Genomic DNA, 18,914 nt, shown 5'->3' on the forward strand with positions numbered 1-18,914 from the left:
GCCTCGCCGCCGCCGCCGCCAAAGTTTCCCGGAGGAGCCGCGGACCGCCCTTCCTCTCGGGCCCCGCGCGCGGCCTCCGCTCCGGCCAGCACCGCTCCGGTGCGCCCGGCCCGGCTCCATTGAGCTCAACTCGGATCTCAACTTGGGAGGTGCCGCGGGCCTGCGCACGCGCGCGCCCTCCCCGCCGCCGCCACCGCCGCCGCCCACTCGGGAGCGGCTCCCGGCCGAGCCCGGCGCCCAGACCGCTGCCCCGCGCACCCTGCGCACCCTGCGCACCCCGCGCAGCCGCCCGTGCCCGCGCCCGCCGCCCGCCTCCCGCTGCGCCCTTGCCCCCGCGCCCGCTGAGCGCGCCCGCCCGCGGCCCAGGCTGGGCCCGGCCGGCGCGGCCCTCGACAGCGGCAAGTTTGGGAGTTGCACGAGTTTGCGGGGCGGGGGACAGGCCGGGAGGGCGGCTATGGAGGAGGAGCGGGGGTCGGCGCTGGCGGCCGAGTCGGCGCTGGAGAAGAACGTGGCGGAGCTGACCGTCATGGACGTGTACGACATCGCGTCGCTCGTGGGCCACGAGTTCGAGCGGGTCATCGACCAGCACGGCTGCGAGGCCATCGCGCGCCTCATGCCCAAGGTCGTGCGCGTCCTGGAGATCCTGGAGGTGCTGGTCAGCCGCCACCACGTCGCGCCCGAACTGGACGAGCTGCGCCTGGAGCTGGACCGCCTGCGCCTGGAGAGGATGGACCGCATCGAGAAGGAGCGCAAGCACCAGAAGGTGGGCGGCGGCCTTGGTCTTCCCGTCCGGGCAGTGGACCCGCGGGGACCCAAGGGCCCTTCCACCTTGGGCAGCTGTGGGTGCGCACGCGTGTGTGTTAAGGGACCGGACCAGAGGAGACCCAATGTGGGGAGGGAGGGAGGCCCTGTGGCTGGCAGATACCACCCGAGAGATTAAGAGCTGTTCTCTGGAGTTCATTCCCACCTTTACCGTTTAATAGCTGTGTGACTTTGGGTAAGTTCTTAACCCTTCTATGCCTTATGTCCTCACCTGTCAAATGGTGATCAAAATAGGACCCACCTTAGAAAAATTAAATGGGACCATATAAGCTAAGTGCTTAGATAGTAATTTTTTCCAGACATGAAATAAGCCCCTTGCCCTCCTGTGTTACCCAAGAAGATACGACATCAGGCCCCCTTCTTCATCCCCACCCCTAGTCTCCCCAGAGCAAAGGGAATGTGACCTTCACCCACTGAGCTGCTTGACCCCGAGTCTCCGGGTTCATATTTGCAACTTTCTTCCCGAGACTCCCCTAGCTTATGAACCTGTGGCAGGGAGTGTTCTCTCCTCTTTGATTTTATCCTTAATCCTCACAGGACTCTGTAGAGATTATCTTCATTTTACAGATGAGGAAACCGAGGGTCACAGTGGGAAGAGGGATTTATCCCAAGTTACTGGTGAGAGAGACCCAGGCCCTGTGTCTCCTCCCCACCGTGTTTGAATTGGGGGACAGGGATGATTTGGGGCAGCTTTAAGGCTGAGCCTCTGCCCTGGGAACAGGAGCCTCTCTGAATCAGGGTCTCCCCACTGGGCCTGGAGTCCAGACGAGGTTCCTGGAGAAAAGGAAGTGAAAGACATGTGGTTTCCTGCCCTAACCTCAGGCAGGGATGCTCTTGGCAGCCCCTTCAGACTGAGAATGGGAGGAAACACCTTTCCTTGAGGGATCAGTCTGCCTGAGCAGTCTCCAGCTTGCTGTTCAGCCTCAGGAAATACAACTGGCTTCTCTGAACCTCAGGGACAGGGCATCTCCTGTTGTGTACTTGGATGGATCTCTGTGTTTTGGAGGAGAACAGCCACAGCTGGGTCTGAACCCTTAACCTGAGGGCAGATCCGCTGGTACCGGCACTATTGCCATGTTTGACTGTGTTTGTCTTCATGGGTCCCTATGCCCTAGGGACAGGAAGGAAACTCCGGCTTCCAAGAGTTGACCAGCATTTCCAAGGTCACTCTGGGAGCCTGAAAATGCTGTGTCCTATAATTAATTTCAAGACTCCTAGAAGCAGGGATTTTGGAGCTAGACAGCCTGGTTTCAAACCCTACCACTTACAGGCTGTGTGAGCTTGGGCAAATCACCCAGTATCCCTGTGCTTCCATTTGCTCAGTTCTAAAATGGGATAGTAATAGTACTCCCAGTAGAATCGTGATGAGGTTTAAAGGAGTTAATATAAAGACGTAGAAAGTGTTCAGAACAGAACCTGCCCATAGCAAGGGCTTTACAAGTATTAAAATTGTTTATAGGCCTTTAGAAGTGTTAAAATTCTTTATAGGAGAGACATTCATTGAGGTGCTCACAGGCTCATATTAGGAAACCATCCCCACCCTAAGCACCTCTACTCCTGCCCTAGAGGCCTCCATCGCTCCTAGAGGGTCAAGGAGGCAAGAGACCTTGGAAATCCTCTCGTTATTAACAGGGACCAAGGGGCTTTGCCCTGATCACACAGAAGTCCTGGCATCTATACTGTCCCCCCATTGGGGCTCTTTAGTTCTGTTGCAGGGGGGCTGGGGACACCCCTGGAAGCCATTGGAGGCCACCAGGCCTGAAGTCACATGGAGTTCTCAGCAGCGGCACTTGCCTCTGGAACACGTTCAGCGGGGAAGTGATCACTGCGCCCAGGGCCAGCGCTTGTTCACTTACACTGGGGATGACCTCTCCTCAATCAAGAGTGCCCTTCTTTCCCACCCCAGCCCAGACCCCTTTACTTCACATTCCTGGGATGGAGAGAGACTTGTATGATTTTTTTTTTCTTTCCTGCAGTCTCAAAGGCTCTTCAAGGTGATACTTCCACAAAAACCTTGACATGTCCTGATTTAATCTGTCCGCCTCCTTTTCTCTTCCCTTTCCCCTTCCCCTTCCCCCCTCTTCCTTCTCTCTCTCTCTTTCAGCAATTATGGCTCCAGTAAAACACATATACTGTCTCCCCGCTACTCCTCCCATAGACCCACTTGCTCACTTCCACTACTCAGACGCAGGCCGCAGATGTGTCATGTTCTGTCTTGTTGCTCAGTCTGCAACCCTTTTGACAGGCCATAGTGAGCACAGTGCCCTTCTCGGTGCCATGGCTCTGCAGAGAAAAGCAAAATTTCATGTCAGGCAGCAGGTGGGTAATGAGGAAGAGAGGGAAAACACAAATAGATTCTAGAAAGCAATGGCTGGGCTGACACAATGGCGTATAACATACCAGACTATGCTATTCGTTCACTTGTTCAGCAAATATATTTACTGAGTGCCTACTGTGTGCCAGGCACTGTTCTAGACACTGGGGAGACAGTAATGACCATGACAGATGAGGCCTTGGCCCTGATGAGCCTGACTTTTTAGTGCAGTGCTATACTAGAGAAATATGATGTAGCTTTGCCATGTTAATAAAAAACAGTGAAGTTGGCCAGGTGCGGTGTCTCACACCTGTAATCCCAGCACTTCGGGAGGCCAAGGTGGGTGGATCACTTCAGGTCAGGAATTCAAGACCAGCCTGGCCAACATGGCGAAACCCTATTTCTACTAAAAATACAAAAACTAGCTGGGTGTGGTGGTGTGCGCCTATAGTCCCAGCTATTCGGAAGGCTGAGGCAGGAGAATCGCTTGAACCTGGGAGATGGAGGTTACAGTGAGTCGAGATCGCACCACCACATTCCAGCCTGGGTGACAGAGCGAGACTCTTATCACAAAACCAACAACAACATAAATGAGATCTTTGCTAAGAGTAGATTAAAAAAATAAAAAACAACAGAAAAGAGGTGAGGTTAATTTTAATATATCTTATAGGACTCAGTATATCCCAAATCTTTTCATTTCAGCGTGTAATCAGTATAAAAACTTATCGTTTGCCATTTTGCACTCTTTTTCCTACGACATCTTTGAAATCTGGTGTGTCTTTAACCCTGCTGCCCACTTCCACTCAGACCAGCCACATGCCAAATGCTCAACAGCCACGTGGCTAGTGGCTTTCCCGTGGGATGGTGCAATTCTAGCATGAGGAGGAGATAGAGATTTTTTGTCCTTTTTTATCTTTGAGTTAGGGTCTTGCTGTATCATCCAGCCCAGAGTGCAGTGATGGCATCATGGCTTACTGTAGCCTTGACCAACTGGGCTCAAGAGATCCTCCTGCCTCAGCCTCCTGACTAGCTAAGATTATAGGCATGCTATAATTTTTTTTTCCTGCAGAGACAAGGTCTCACTATGTTGTCCAGGCTAGTCTTGAACTCCTGGGCTCAAGCAGTCCTCCTGTCTTGTCCTCCCAAAGTGCTGGGACTACGAGCATGAGCCACTGCGCCCAGCCAAGATAGATTAAAAAAAAAAAAAAAAAGTCAGGCTGGGTGCAGTGGTTCATGCCTGTAATCCCTGCAGTTTGGGAGGCCAAGTCAGCTGGATCACTTGAGGTTAGGAGTTCAAGACCAGCCTGGCCAACATGGAGAAACTCTGTCTCTACTAAAAATATAAAATTTGGCCAGGTGCGGTGGCTTATGCCTGAAATCCTGGTTGAGCACTTCGGGAGGCTAAGGCAGGTGGATCACAAGGTCATGAGTTTGAGACCAGCCTGACCAACATGGTGAAACCCTGTCTCTACTAAAAATACAAAAATTAGCCAGGCATGGTAGCACACGCCTATAGTCCCAGCTACTCAAGAGGCTGAGGCAGGAAAATCGCTTAAACCCAGGAGGCGGAGGTTGCAGGGTTTAAGCGTTTAAGGGTTTAAGGCAGGAGGTTGCACTCCACCCTGGGCAACAGAGTGAGGCTTTGTCTCAAAACAAAACAAAACATAACAAAAATCAGTTTATGATAAGTGCCATAAAGAAAATAAAACTGGGAGACATGAAAGAGACTGGCTAGGGTGGTGGTCTAACATGTGGGGCAGTCAGGAAGGCTTCTCTGAGGAGGTGGCATCTGAGTTGAGACCTGAATAAAGGGTAGGAGCCAGCCACAGATTGATCTGGGAGAGAGGCATTCTAGGCAGAAGACATGGCAGGTGCAAAGATCCTGAGGTTGGAATGCATTTGGCATGTTTGAGGAACACAGAGCCAGTGTGGCTGGAGCAGAGCGAGTGAGGAAGAGGACTGGGAGATGAGTCAGGAAGGTGCTGGGCTCGGCTGAGGGAAGAAGGTGAAGGAGATGGTTGATCAGAGCTGACCTCTCGGGAGAGGCTTCGAGCTGGTATAGAGGCAGCATGAGATTCTGAGTGGTCAACTCAGAGGCGAGAATTGGCATCCCCAGCATCGACTTCAGTTCATTGAGAGAAATAAAAGAAAGAACTGAGGGTGAAGGTCTGTATTCATCCCCTGTGGCTGCTGTAACAAATTAACACAAACTTAGTGGCTCAAAACAGCAGAAATGTATTCTCTTTTTTTTTTTTTTTTTTTTTGAGACATTGCCCAGGCTGGAGTACTGGGCATGACCGTGGTTCACTGCCGCCTCGGCCTCCTGGGCTCAAGCGATCCTCCCGCCTCAGCCTCCCAAGTAGCTGGACTGCAGGAGTATGCCATCACACCCGGCTATTTTTTTAATTTTTAGCAGAGATGAGGTCTTGCCGTGTTGCCCAGGCTGGTCACAAACTCCTGGGCTCAAGCCATTCTCCTGCCTCAGGCTCCCAGAGTACTGGGATTACAGGTGTGACCCACCACGCCTGACCAGAAATGTATTGTCTTATCGAACTGGATAATTCAATATTATGGCTACAGTGTCATATGGTATTATAGAAGCATATGGGTAATATCAATATGGATAATACTGGAGAAATTTCTGGAGGTCAGAAGTCGGAAATGGGTCTCACTGAGTTAAAATCAAGATGTCGGGAAGGCTCCGCTCCTTTGGGGGCTGTGGAGGAGGATCCGTTTCTTTGCCTTCCCCAGTTTATGGACTCCGCATTCCCTGGCTCGTGGCCCCTTCCTCCGTCTGCAAAGGCAGCAGCGGGGCATCTTCCCGTCTCCCTCACATTCCTCTAATGCTGACCTGCCTTCCTACCTCTCATGAAGACCCTGGGATGACATCAGTCCACCAGATAATCCAGAATCATCACCCCATCTCAAGAGCCTTTTTTTTTTTTTTTTGGAGACACAGTTTCACTCTGTCACCCAGGCTGGAGTGCAGTGTAGCACAATCTCTGCTCACTGCAACCTCCGCCTCCCGGGTTCAAGTGATTCTTGTGCTTCAGCCTCTTTAGTAGCTGAGATTTCAGGTGTGCGCCACCACACTCACCTAATTTTTTAATTTTTAGTAGATAGAGTTTCGCTGTGTTGGCCAGGCTGGTCTTGAACTCCTGACCTCAAATGGTCCTCCTGCTTTGGCCTCCCAAAGTGCTGGGATTATAGATGTGAGCCACCATGCCCAGCCTCAAAAGCCTTTTTTTAATTAAAAAAAAAAAGATGGGATCTCACTCTGTCACCCAGGCTGGAGTGCTGTGGTGCAATCACAGCTCACTGCAGCCTCCACCTCCTGGGCTCAAGCAATCCTCCCACCTCAGCCTCCGAATAGCTGGGACTACAGACAGGCATGTGCTACCACACCCAGCTAATTTTTAAATTTTTTGTAGAGACAGGGTTTTGCCATGTTGCTGAAGCTATTCTTGAACTCCTGGCCTAAAGCAGTGCTCCCACCTCAGCCCCCTAAATTACAGGCATGATAGGTATAACCCACCACACCATGCCTAAGTCCATAACTTAATCATCTCTGCACAGTCCCTTTTGCCACGTAAGGTAACGTATTCTCGGGGACTAGGACCTGGATGACTTTGGGAGCTGTTATTCTGCCTGCCCCAGCCAGTTACACTTGACTAATATTCTCAGAGCCCTCTGTGAGCCCAGCCAATGCCCGCTGGGAACAGAGAGGAACAGAGCTGGATGTGCCTCATTTGCTTCCAGGCCCCACCTGCTTGTGGGAAGGTCAGCATGCCCTCCCCATCCCTTCCCCACGACTGCCACCCCCCACCCTGCCCTTCACCTCCCCTGGTGACCTTGAACCCTCTGTGCCAATACTAGGCTCTTACTCCTCTCGTCCCCAGTGCAGCAGGTTCTGACAAAGGAGATGGGTCTGAGAACTTATTTAGCAGATGGACAGAGGCATGCCTAGCATGCGGCCACCTGGCCGCTTGTGATGGGTGGTAGGGATGGAACAGAGATTACACATTGTTAGTACTTTCTGGTTGCTGGGCATGTTCCGGGCACTTTACTTATAGTGACTGTTTAATCCTCACACCCACCCTTCCTGGCAGATCCTACACTATTTTCCTCATTTCCGGGGCACCGGAAGGTTGAATAACTCGCCAGGGTCAGCTAGTAAGCCGCAGAAACAGGATTCAAACTTGGGTCAACAGGCTCCGGTGTCCATGCCTTGAACCACTATTTTTTATTTTATTTTATTTTAAATTTTTCGAGATGGAGTTTCACTCTGTGACCCAGCCTGGAGTGCAGTGGCTTGATCTTGGCTCACTGCAGCCTCTGCCTCCCAGGTTCAAGCAGTTCTCCCAACTCAGCCTCCCGAGTATCTGGGATTACAGGCACATACCACCATACCCAGCTAATTTTTATATTTTTGTAGAGATGAGGTTTTGCCATGTTGACCAGGCTGGTCTTGAACTCCTGACCTCAGGTGATCCACCTGCCTCCCAAAGTGCTGGGATTGCAGGTGTGAGCCACTGTGCCTGGCCTATTTTATTATTTTATTTTATTTTTTGAGATGGAATCTCGCTGTGTGACCCAGGCTGGAGTGCAATGGCTTGATCTCAGCTCACCGTAGCCTCTGCCTCCCAGGTTCAAGCAATTCTCCTGCCTCAGTTTCCCAAGTAGCTGGGATTACAGGTGCCCACCACCACACCTGGCTAATTTTTTGTGTTTTTAGTAGAGATGGGGTTTTGCCATGTTGGCCAGGATGGTCTCGAACTCCTGACCTCAAGTGATCCGCCCACCTTGGCCTCTCAAAGTGCTGGGATTCCAGGTGTGAGCCACTGCACCCTGCCACCATCAATTTTAGAACATTTTCATCACCCCCAAAAAGAAAATCCATACCTATTCACAGTCATTCTTCGTCTCACCTCTAGCACACTGGCTCTAGACAGCCTCCAGTCTGCTTCCTTTCTCTCTCTCTCTCTCTTTCTTTTCTTATCTTTTTTCTTTTCCTTTTATTTTGAGACAGATTTTAGCTCTTGTTGCCTAGGCTGGAGTGCAATGGCTCAGTCTCAGCTCCCTGCAGCCTCCACCTCCTGGGTTCAAGCAATTCTCCTGCCTTAGCCTCCCAAGTAGCTGGGAGTACAGGCATGCACTACCATGTCTGGCTAATTTTTTGTATTTAGTAGAGATGGGGTTTCACTATGTTGGTCAGTCTGGTCTCGAACTCCTGACCTCAGGTGATCCACCCACCTCAGCCTCCCAAAGTGCTGGGATTACAGGCGTGAGCCACCACGCCTGACCTATTTATATATATATATTTTTTTTTGAGATGGAATTTTGCTCTTGTTACCTTGGCTGGAATGCAATGGTGCAATCTTGGCTGACTGCAACCTCCACCTTCTGGGTTTAAGTGATTCTCCAGCCTCAGCCTCCGGAGTAGCTGGGATTACAGGTGCCTACCACCACGCCAAGCTAATTTATATATATATATATATATATATATAAAAGACAGGGTTTTACCATGTTGGTCACGCTGGTCTTGAACTCCTGACCTCAGGTGATCCGCCCACCTTGGCCTCCAAAGTACTTGGATTACAGGCGTGAGCCACCACGCCCGGCTGCCAATCTAATTTTTATATTTTTAGTAGAGATGGGGTTTCACCATGTTGTCCAGGCTGGTCTCAAACTTCTGACCTCAAGTGATCCACCCATCTCGGCCTCCCAAAGTGCTGGGATTGCAGGCGTGAGCCACTGTGCCTGGCCCTGCTTCCTATCTCTATGGATTTGCTGGTATTGGACATTTTCTAAAACTGATCGTATAACATTTGACCTTTTGTGTTTGGCTTCTTTCCATAAGGTTTTCAGGGTCCACCTATGTTGTAGCTTATGTCAGACTTTCATTCCTTTTAGTGGCCAAATAGTATTCCACTGTATGGATGTGCTGTTTCTGCGTTTTGGCTACCGGGAATAATGCTGTGAGGAACATTCACCTGCACACGTTTTCATGTGGACATATGTGTTCATGCCTCTTGAGCCAATCCAAGGACTGGAATTGCTGGGTCCTGTGGTAACTCTGTGTTAATGTTTTGCGAAACTGCCAGAGTGTTTTCCAAAATGTCCGCACCATTTTCCATCCCCACCAGCAGCGTAGGAGAGTTCCTGTTTCTTCCTCTCCCTGACAGCACTTGTTATTGTCTATTTCTTTGACTACAGTCACCCACGAAATAACTTTAATAGACTGATTCTATTTATTCTCACGTTCACCTAGTGAGCCTTTGTCCTGGTTCCCCTACTGAGAGAAACTGAGGCTCAGGGTGGTCAGGTCAGTGGTTGAAGACCCTGTGGAGAGAGACCTGGATCAGATACCTAAGGAACTCTGGGGCAGGAGGACCCTGTCCGCCTCGGCATCCCCAGGATTTTTGAGCCCTCTGGCTCCCTTGGAGAGAGGTTTGTCCCAACTGTCCGGAGATCAAGGACGTGCCCCCCAGAGGTTGAGAATGTTAGGACCCCCACATCCTGGGGCTGCTCTGTCCTCTCTGAAGAGAGCTCCAAGACGTGGCACCAGCTTTGTGGTTGTCCTTGGGGCAGTTCTAACTGGGCCAGGTCCTAACAGCATAAACGCAGGCATCTGCCCCAAAGAAGGGTGCCTTCTGTTTCTTGCAAAAGTAGCATATGGGGCTCGTGGTGGCCTTGCCGGCCCAGTTGCCTATTCCCAGTTCTCACAAGGAAGGGGAAGGCCCAAAGTCCCGGCAACCCGAGCGGCCCCTTAGGGTCAGGGTGGGTAAGGCCGCTGCCCTGGGCAGGCAGTGACCCCGCGCTGTCCCTTCGCCTTGGCAGGAGCTGGAGCTGGTGGAGGATGTGTGGCGAGGGGAGGCTCAGGACCTCCTCTCCCAGATCGCCCAGCTGCAGGAGGAGAACAAGCAGCTTATGACCAACCTCTCCCACAAGGACGTCAACTTCTCGGAGGAGGAGTTCCAGAAGCACGAAGGTAAGTGGGCCGGCGCCAATGCGAGGGGCTGGCCGTTCCTTTTCTCATCACCCACATCAGTGATTGTCGCCACCGCCCCTGGACATTGATGCGGTGCTGGCTGGTGCCCAAGGCCCTTTGCCTCCTGTGTCATGTTGATTTGCCCCGTAGCCCTGCCAGAGAAGCATCATGTAGGCTCAGTTTACAGATGGTGACACAGAGATCCTTTCAGCAAACTGTCACAGCTTCGCCTCTGTTTGTGAGGTTCCTCTCTTGGCCCTGGGATATGTGTTAAACATGACAGAGACCCTGCCCTTCGGAAGCTTGTGTGCTTTGCAGAGGAGAAAGGGCGTTAAATGTAAACACACAGATGCCATAGGTCCAGGGGCAGCCATGCTCCAGGAGAGCTGCAGTCAGTGGGGCATGTGATAGAGTGACTTGGTAAGGATGTCTTCAGATACAGTCATCAGGGAAGGCCTCCGACGAGGTCATGTTTGAGCCCTAATGAAGTAACGGAGTGAGCCACTCACCTATATGCTTGTGTTGAGTGGGGAGGTTGGAGGGGGCAGTCGTGTGAAGGTCCCTGGGACATGAGCATTCAAGGGAAACCGAGAAGGCCAGTGTAGACCGGGTGCAGTGGCTCACTCCTGTGATCCCAGCACTTTTGAAGCAGGAGGATTACTTGGGAGTTCGAGACTAGCCTGGGCAACATAGTGAGACCTCATCTCTACTAAAATGTTTTTTAAAAAAGTAGCCAGGTCTGGCCGGATGCAGTGGCTCACGCCTGTAATCTCAGCACTTTGGGAGGCCGAGGTGGGCACATCATCCCAGGCTCAGGAGTTCGAGACCAGCCTGGCCAACATGGTGAAACCCCGTCTCCACTAAAAATACAAAACAAATTAGCCAGGCATAGTGGCAGGCGCCTGTAATCCAAGCTACTTGGGAGGCTGAGGCAGGAGAATCACTTGGATCTGGGAGGTGGAGGTTGCAGTGAGCAGCCGAGATCGCGCCATTGCACTCCAGCCTGGGTGACAGAGCAAGACTCCTTCTCAAAAAAAATTAGCCAGGTCCAGTGGTGCACACCTGCAGTCTAAGCTACTTAGAAGGCTGAGGCAGGAGGATATCTTGAGCCCAGGAGGCCGAGGCTGCAGTGAGCTGAGATCATACCGCTGCACTCCAGCCTAATGACAGTGAGACCGTGTCAAAAAAATTAATAAAAAATAAAGAAGGCTAATGTATCAGAAGATGATTGAGTGGTTGGAGATGAGGTCACAGGGGTCAGGTCACGTAGCTCCTTAGAGGCCAAGGTTTGGATTTTATTCTAAACCTGTGGTGGGAAGAGAGTGGAGGCTCTTGTCACAGGCACACGCTTACCAGTGAGTAACCTGGGATGGCATCCCAGGCCTGAATGGCGCTGGAGCCCCCAAACTGTCACTCATCCGATAAGCTGCTCTGGTGCTGGGAAAAGGACAGACAGGCCGCAAGATTCGGGCCAGGCAGGGCTGTGGGCGGCATCTGCTCCGCTCAGTAAAGCAGGGGTGCCTCCTGCCGCTCACTCACCCCAAGGAATCTCAGGGTCGTCGCTTCTGTCTCAGAAACTCCTTGGTTCACCACATGAGCCTCCTCCTCTTGTTTGATGGGATGAGGATGGACCTGGGGTGGGTGCTGAACTTCAGAACGTGTGGTTACCACTCTGCAGAATCAAGTGTGGCACCGAAGGCCGGGCGCGGCGGCTCACGCCTGTAATCCCAGCACTTTGGGAGGCCGAGGCAGGTGGATCATTTGAGGTCAGGAGTTTGAGACCAGTCTGGCCAACATGGTGAAATCCCGTCTCTACTAAAAATACAAAAATTAGGCTGGGTGCAATGGCTCATGCCCGTAATCCCAGCACTTTGGGAGGCCGAGGCGGGTGAGTCATGAGGTCAAGAGATCGAGACCATCCTGTCCAACATAGTGAAACCCCATCTCTACTAAAAATACAAAAATTAGCTGGGTGTGGCAGCGGGTGCCTGTAATCCCAGCTCCTCAGGAGGCTAAAGTAGGAGAATCACTTGAACCCGGGAGGTAGAGGTCGCAGTGAGCTGAGATGGCACCACTGCACTCCAGCCTGGGTGACAGCGAGACTCTGTCTCAAAAAAACAAAAAATTAGCCTATTGTGGTGGCACACACCTGTTCTTAGCAACTTGGGAGGCTGAGGCAGGAGATTCAATTGAACTCGGGAGGTGGAGGTTGCAGTGAACTGAGACTGCATTACTGTGTCGCAGCCTGGGTGACAGAGCGAGACTGTCTCAAAAAAAAAATGTATATATGGCACTGAAAAGGACTGTGGGAACCAAGGAAAAAGGAAAAGTTTGATCCAGGTCTGGATTCTCTTTTCCTTGGATTTCCTTTGTTGAGAAGTAATTAGTAACAATGAAAACAAAAGTTTTCCTGGTTGTATGCACTGTCTCTGGAGCCAGGCAGCCCAGGTTTGAGTCCCGAACCCGAAACCTCCCTGCTATGTGACTTTGATCAAGTCACGTGACCTTCATTTGCCTCAGTTGCCCCCCATGTAAAAATGGGGGAAATAACCATACCTCCCTCATAAGCTTGTCATGAGGGGAGAATCAGTGACTCTGTACAGACCACTTAGAATCTTACCTGGCACAGAGAAAATACTCAGCAAGTATTAGCTAGTATTACTACGGGTTATCATAATCCAGTTCAGTATACTTATTGAATAGATGAGAAAAGTGTAGACAGAGAGGGAGAGTGATTTGGGTCACACAGCAAGTTAGTGGCAGAGTCAGAAGTGGGACCCAGATCAGCTGAAATCAGCTCCCTGAAGGAAGGCTTATGTCTCTCTTGGAGCCCTTGACCCAGGGCTGCAGGAGACCATGTGGGTAAGGCTGGGAGGAGACTGAAATCGTGCTCACCATGGATTGGGCCACTGTGGCGTTCCACCGCCCGGGAGCTTACGACAGACAGAGGGCTGCCATGCGTTCCTTTGGTCACCCTTTGTCTCTGTTATCTCTGATGGAGTGCCTGCTCTGTGCCTGTTCTGGGCTTTGCCAGGTTGGAGGCTGGGCAGGGAGGCACAGGCTGGGGCCTGGATCTTCCTGCTGCAGTGACTTGGACATTAGAAAGTTTTCTAGCAGCAAAGTCAGCCTGGGCCTGGAGGACTCTGAAACCCTGTCCCAATTTCCTTCAGAAACCCAAGAAAGAGGACTTTTTTTATTTTTTTGAGATGGAGTCTCACTCTGTCGCCCAGGTTGGAATGCAGTGGTACAATCTCGGCTCACTGCGACCTCTGCCTCCCAGGTTCACATGGTCCTCTCACCTCAGCCTCCTGAGTAGCTGGGACTACAAGCACATGCCACCATGTCCAGCCAATATTTGTATTTTTAATAGAGACGGTATTTTACCATGTCAGCCAGGCTAGCCTTGAAGTTCTGACCTCAGGTGATCTGCCAACCTTGGCCTCCCAAAGTGCTGGGATTACAGGCTTGAGCCACTGCACCCAGCCATGTTTGTTTTTTGAGACAAGGTGTACTAAAAATATAAAAATTAGCCAGGCGTGGTGGTGCATGCTTGTAATCCCAGCTACTCGGGAGGCTGAGGCAGGAGAATCGCTTGAACCCGGGAAGCGGAGGTTGCAGTGAGCCAAGGTGACACCACTGCACTCCAGCCTGGGTGACAGAGTAAGACTCTGTCTCTAAATAAATAAATAAAGTGTACAGTTCAGCCAGGCGCGGTGGCTCATGCCTGTAATCTCAGAACTTTGGGACGCTGAGGCAGGAGGATCTCTTGAGCTCAGGAGTTTGAGATCAGCCTGGGCAACATAGTGAGACCTTGTTTCTTTAAAACAAAAAAAGAAAGAAAAAATATTATTTAAGTGTACAATTCAGTGGTTTTTAGTCTATTCGCAGATTTGTGCAGCCATCACCACAATTGCAGTACATTTTTTTACCCCCAAAAGAAACACCATACTCCCATCCCGTCCCCACCCCCAGCGGTAAGCACCCACTCATCAGCTTTCTGCCTGTGTTTGCCTATAGGGGACATTTCATATAATGGGGTCATATGCTGTGCGGTCTTTGTGACTGGCTTCTTTCATTTGGCATCATGTGTTCAGGGTTCATCCACATTGTCATTGTAGCGTATGGCAGGCTTCATTCCTTCTTCTTCTTCCTCTGTGGCCCAGGCCGGAGTGCAGAGGCACAATCTCAGCTCACTGCAGCCTCTGCTTCCCAGGTTCAACTGATCCTCTCACCTCAGCCTCCTGAGTAGCTGGGACCACAGGTGTGCCCCACCATGCCTGGCTAATTTTTGTCTTTTTAGTAGGGACGGGGTTTCATCATGTTGGCCAGGCTGGTCTCGAACTCCCAACCTCAGGTGATCGCCCGCCTCGGCCTCCCAAAGTGCCAGGATTACAGGTGTGAGCCATTGCGCCTGGCCTTTCCTTTTCATGTCTGAATCATATTCTGTTCTATGGCTATACCACATTTTGTTTGCCCACTCACCTGTGGATGGACTTGTGACACGTCACCACCTTTTGGCTGTTGTGAATCGTGCTGCTGTGAACGTTGTGTTCAAGCGTTGGTGTGGACCTACGTTTTCAGTTCTGTGGGGTGTATACCTAGGAGTGGAATTGCTGGGCCATAGGGGAACTATGTTAAACTTCCGACACTTCTGCAGGGCGCCCAGAGGCCTCAGTGACCCACGGGCCCTGGACCTCAGGGCTCCGAGCCGCTTCCGTACACGTCGGTGCACACATGCTCACAGCGCCCTCCGTGCGGGGAGCTTTGCTTTGCTTCCACAGCCTTCCAGATCCCTGCTGGGCTTGTCATGAATCAGCCCACACGTGAGCGATCTGAGACGCACTTAAATGGCATCTAGCGTGGGTCTGGCTCCCAAAGGGTTAGCTCGGGAGGCACACAGCGGCACACCCCACTCCCCCCGCCTGAGAAGAGAGACCCGGCAGATGCCAGGCGTGCCTTTTGTGGTTATTTTTATTTTGCATGGGAAACCATGGGAACAAGGACAAAAGCATGCCTTCCACCTGTGAGGGGGACAGACCTGGGGCAGACGAGGTCCCTGGGAGAAGTTGGAGCCCGGGAAGTGAGGGCTGAGCCTATGCCGGGCAGAGGCCAGGGGCAGACTGAGGGCTTAGGGGTGCAGTCGTCTGACTCCTGTGTCGGGGGTGAGGGGTGCTGAGAGGAGCCGGCCCTGCATGGAACAGTGTGACTTTCCCAGCAGTTCATCCAGGGCACTGTGCTCAGAGGCACCTGGCAGGCTCCTCTACCCTTGGAAGTCTCCAGATTAAAAAGCGCTTCCTTGCCGGCTGTTTGTGGAAATGTAGCTTGTCAGCTGGCACAGAAACTTGTTAGCACATGCAGAAATGAACTACAGGTATGCAAGCCATCGCGCTGGGAATGCGATATACAGATTTGCTGATGGGTCTGGAAAAAAATCTTTGGGCTCTAAAGGAACAGCTTAGTCACCAGGGGAGGAAAACTGACCACATTGTCATTGTCTGAAGGGCATTACAGAACAACACTGCAATAAAAGAGAAGTAACTGGCATTCTTCTACTTGGCACATTAGAAAAAGTAAAAAGAGGCCGGGCGCGGTGGCTCACGCCTGTAATCCCAGCACTTTGGGAGGCCGAGGCGGGTGGATCACGAGGTCAAGAGATCGAGACCATCCCGGTCAACACGGTGAAACCCCGTCTCTACTAAAAATACAAAAAATTAGCTGGGCATGGTGGCGCGTGCCTGTAATCCCAGCTACTCAGGAGGCTGAGGCAGGAGAATTGCCAGAACCCAGGAGGCGGAGGTTGCGGTGAGCCGAGATCGCGCCATTGCACTCCAGCCTGGGTAACAACAGCGAAACTCCGTCTCAAAAAAAAAAAAAAAAAAAAAAAAAAAAAAAAAAAAAAGAAAAAGTAAAAAGAAACAGATGAAAGTAATATCTTTTTTTTTTTTTTTTTTTTGTTTAAGATGGAGTTGTCTCACTCTGTTGCAGTGGTGTGATCTCGGCTCACCACAACCTCCACCTCCCAGGTTCAAGTGATTCTCCTGCCTCAGCTTCCCAAGTAGCTGGGACCACAGGCGCATGCTACCACACCCAGCTAATTTTTGTATTTTTAGTAGAGATGGGATTTCACTGTTGGCCAAGCTGGTCTTGAACTCCTGACCTTGTGATCCACTCGCCTCAACCTCCCAAAGTGCTGGGATTATAGGCGTGAGCCACGGTGCCTGGCCTTTTTTTTTTTTTTTCGAGATGGAGTCTCCTTCTGTTTCCAAGGCTGGAGTGCAGTGGCATTATCTTGGCTCACTGCAACCTCTGCCTCCTGGGTTCAAGCGATTCTCCTGCCTCAGCCTCCCGAGAAGCTGGGACTACAGGCGTATGCCACCATGTCCTGCTAATTTTTTTGTATTTTTAGTAGAGATAGGATTTCACTGTGTTAGGATGGTCTCCACCTCCTGACCTCGTGATCTGCCCACCTTGGCCTCCCAAAGTACTGGCCAAAGTACAGGCGTGAGCCACTGCACCTGGCTGGCAATGTGTATTTTATGCTCGCATGTCCATTTGGATGGGCCCCATTTTAAGTGCTCGGTGGCCGCTGGTGGCTGACGAATTGGACACACAGGGCTCAACCATGCTCTCTGAAGTGCAGTGGCTCATGCCTGTTATTCCAGCAGTTTGGGAGACTGAGGCGGGTGGATCACTTGAGACCAGGAGTTCAAGACCAGCCTGGGCAAAATGGTGAAGCCCCATCTCTACAAAAAATACAAAAAGTAGCCAGATGTGGTGGTACGCACCTGTAATCCCAGCTTCAGGAGGCTGAGGCATGGGAATTGCTTGAACCCGGGAGGTGGAGGTTGCAGTGAGCTGTGATTGCGCCACTGCACTCCAGCCTGGGCAACAGAGTGAGACTGTCTCAAAAAAAAAAAAAATTGCTGTGCCGTGTCTCTCTGGGCCTTTCTCCCTGTGTTTGCTGTGTCAGCTTCTTGGAGGCTGTCATAACAAATGACCACAAACTGGGTGGCCGGAAACAGTTTATTCTCATAGTCTGGAGGCCAGAGGTGCATAGTCGGGAGTCAGCAAGGCCGTGCTCTCTCCAGCCCCTCTCAGGAGGAGTCCCGTCTTGCCTCTGCGGGCTGCCGGAATCCTCGCCTGTGGCTACACCATCCCAGTCTCTGCCTCTGTGGCCACACTTCTCCTCCGTGTCTGTGTGTCTCATCTCCCTCTCCTTTATCTTTTGTTGTTTAATGGGGTTTTTTTGTTTGTTTGTTTTTTGTTTTGAGATAGGGTCTCACTTTGTCCCCCAGGCTGGAGTGCAGTGGTGCGATCTCAGCTCACTGCAACCTCCGCCTCCCGTGCTCAGGTGATCCTCCTGCCTCCCAAGTAGCTGGGACTACAGGCATGTGCTACCACATCCAGCTAATTTTTGTACTTTTTGTAGAGACAGGGTTTCACCATCTTGCCCAGGCTGGTCTGGAACTCCTGGGCTCAAGTGATCCACCTGCCTTGGTCGCCCGAAGTGCCAGGATTACAGGTGTGAGCCACCACTTTCTACCTCCTTTGTTTTATGAGGACACCAGGCACTGGATTTAGGGCATACCCCTCATTCACCGTGACGTCATCTTAACTAATTACATCTGCAAATACCCTGTTTTCAAATAAGGCTGCTGACGTTCTGGGTCCCTGGGACTACAGCAATCTAGAGCCACCATGCCTGGCACTGTCTAGGTCAGATTCTTCCAGAAGGGGATCCTAAGACAAGGATTCCCACGAAACTGACTTATGAAAGAAGCACCCCCAGCGGGGAGGGAGTGAGGAAGCAGGACAAGGAAAGCGAGAGGAAGCCGAGCAGGGCCATGATCTCAGCAGAGTCCGGGAAGGTGGCCTCAGTCGGAGCCCCTGGGGAGTCTGGAATGTAAGTTACACCTCAGGGTTATCCTGCCCTTAGGCGAGGAGCTGGACTTCCAGTGTAGAGCCTGTCAGTCAGGATGTCTGTGGTAGCAAAGGCACATCAAAGAGCGGCGGTGTAAACACGGGCCCAGGTGATCTGAGGCCAACCTCGGAGGAAATGTGAGCTGTCATCATCATTCCCACGTGGAAGGTGACTTGCTGCCTCTGATGGGCTGAAAAACACGCTGGTTTGGTATGAAGAGATCCAGATTACAGCTCCCACATGACCACTAAATAGCCGTGAGATTTCAGCCACGTTGCTCAATCATCTCAGGGCATTTTCTTTTTTTTTTGAGACGGAGTTTTGCTCTTGTTGCCCAGGTACAATGGAGCAATCTCGGCTCACCGCAACCTCTGCCTTCTGGGTTCAAGCAATTCTCCTGCCTCAGCCTCCCGAGTAGCTGGGATTACAGGTATGTGCACCACGCCCAGCTACTTTTGTATTTTTAGTAGGGACGGAGTTTTTCCATGTTGGTCAGTCTGGTCTCAAACTTCCGATCTCAGGTGATCCGTCCACCTCAGCCTCCCAAAGTGCTGGGATTACAGATGTGAGCCACTGTGCCTGGACTGGTGTTTGGCTTTAAAAAAAAAAAAAAAACACCGTAGGCTGGACACAGTGGCTCATGCCTGTAATCCCAGCACTTTGGGAGGCTGAGGCAGGAGGATGACGAGGTCAAGAGATGGAGACCATCCTGGCCAGGATGGTGAAACTTCGTCTCTACTAAAAATACAAAAATTAGCTGGACATGGTAGTGTGCACCTGTAGTCCCAGCTACTCAGGAGGCTGAGGCAGGAGAATCACTTGAACCTGGGACATGGAGGTTGCAGAGTCGAGATCACGCCATTGCA

The 18,914-nt window shown here is 51.6% G+C and overlaps 1 protein-coding gene across 4 annotated transcripts in view; it reads left to right on the top strand.

Moving 5' to 3' along the window:
• The first annotated feature begins 446 nt into the window (after positions 1-446).
• The window catches only part of RILPL1 (Rab interacting lysosomal protein like 1), a 57,907-nt gene continuing 39,439 nt past the window's right edge, over positions 447-18,914 (top strand). For all 4 annotated transcript variants that reach the window (XM_012447167.3, XM_012447168.3, XM_012447169.3 and 1 more), the window contains exons 1-2: positions 447-763; positions 9,977-10,127. In XM_012447167.3, the coding sequence (XP_012302590.2) occupies positions 455-763; positions 9,977-10,127 (460 nt within the window). In that variant the 5' untranslated portion in view covers positions 447-454. The remainder of the gene's footprint in view (positions 764-9,976; positions 10,128-18,914) is intronic.

This window comes from Aotus nancymaae, unplaced genomic scaffold (genome assembly GCF_030222135.1).
Source record: "Aotus nancymaae isolate 86718 unplaced genomic scaffold, 86718_ANA_hifiasm-v0.15.2.pri h1tg000021l, whole genome shotgun sequence".
Lineage (NCBI taxonomy): Eukaryota > Metazoa > Chordata > Mammalia > Primates > Aotidae > Aotus > Aotus nancymaae.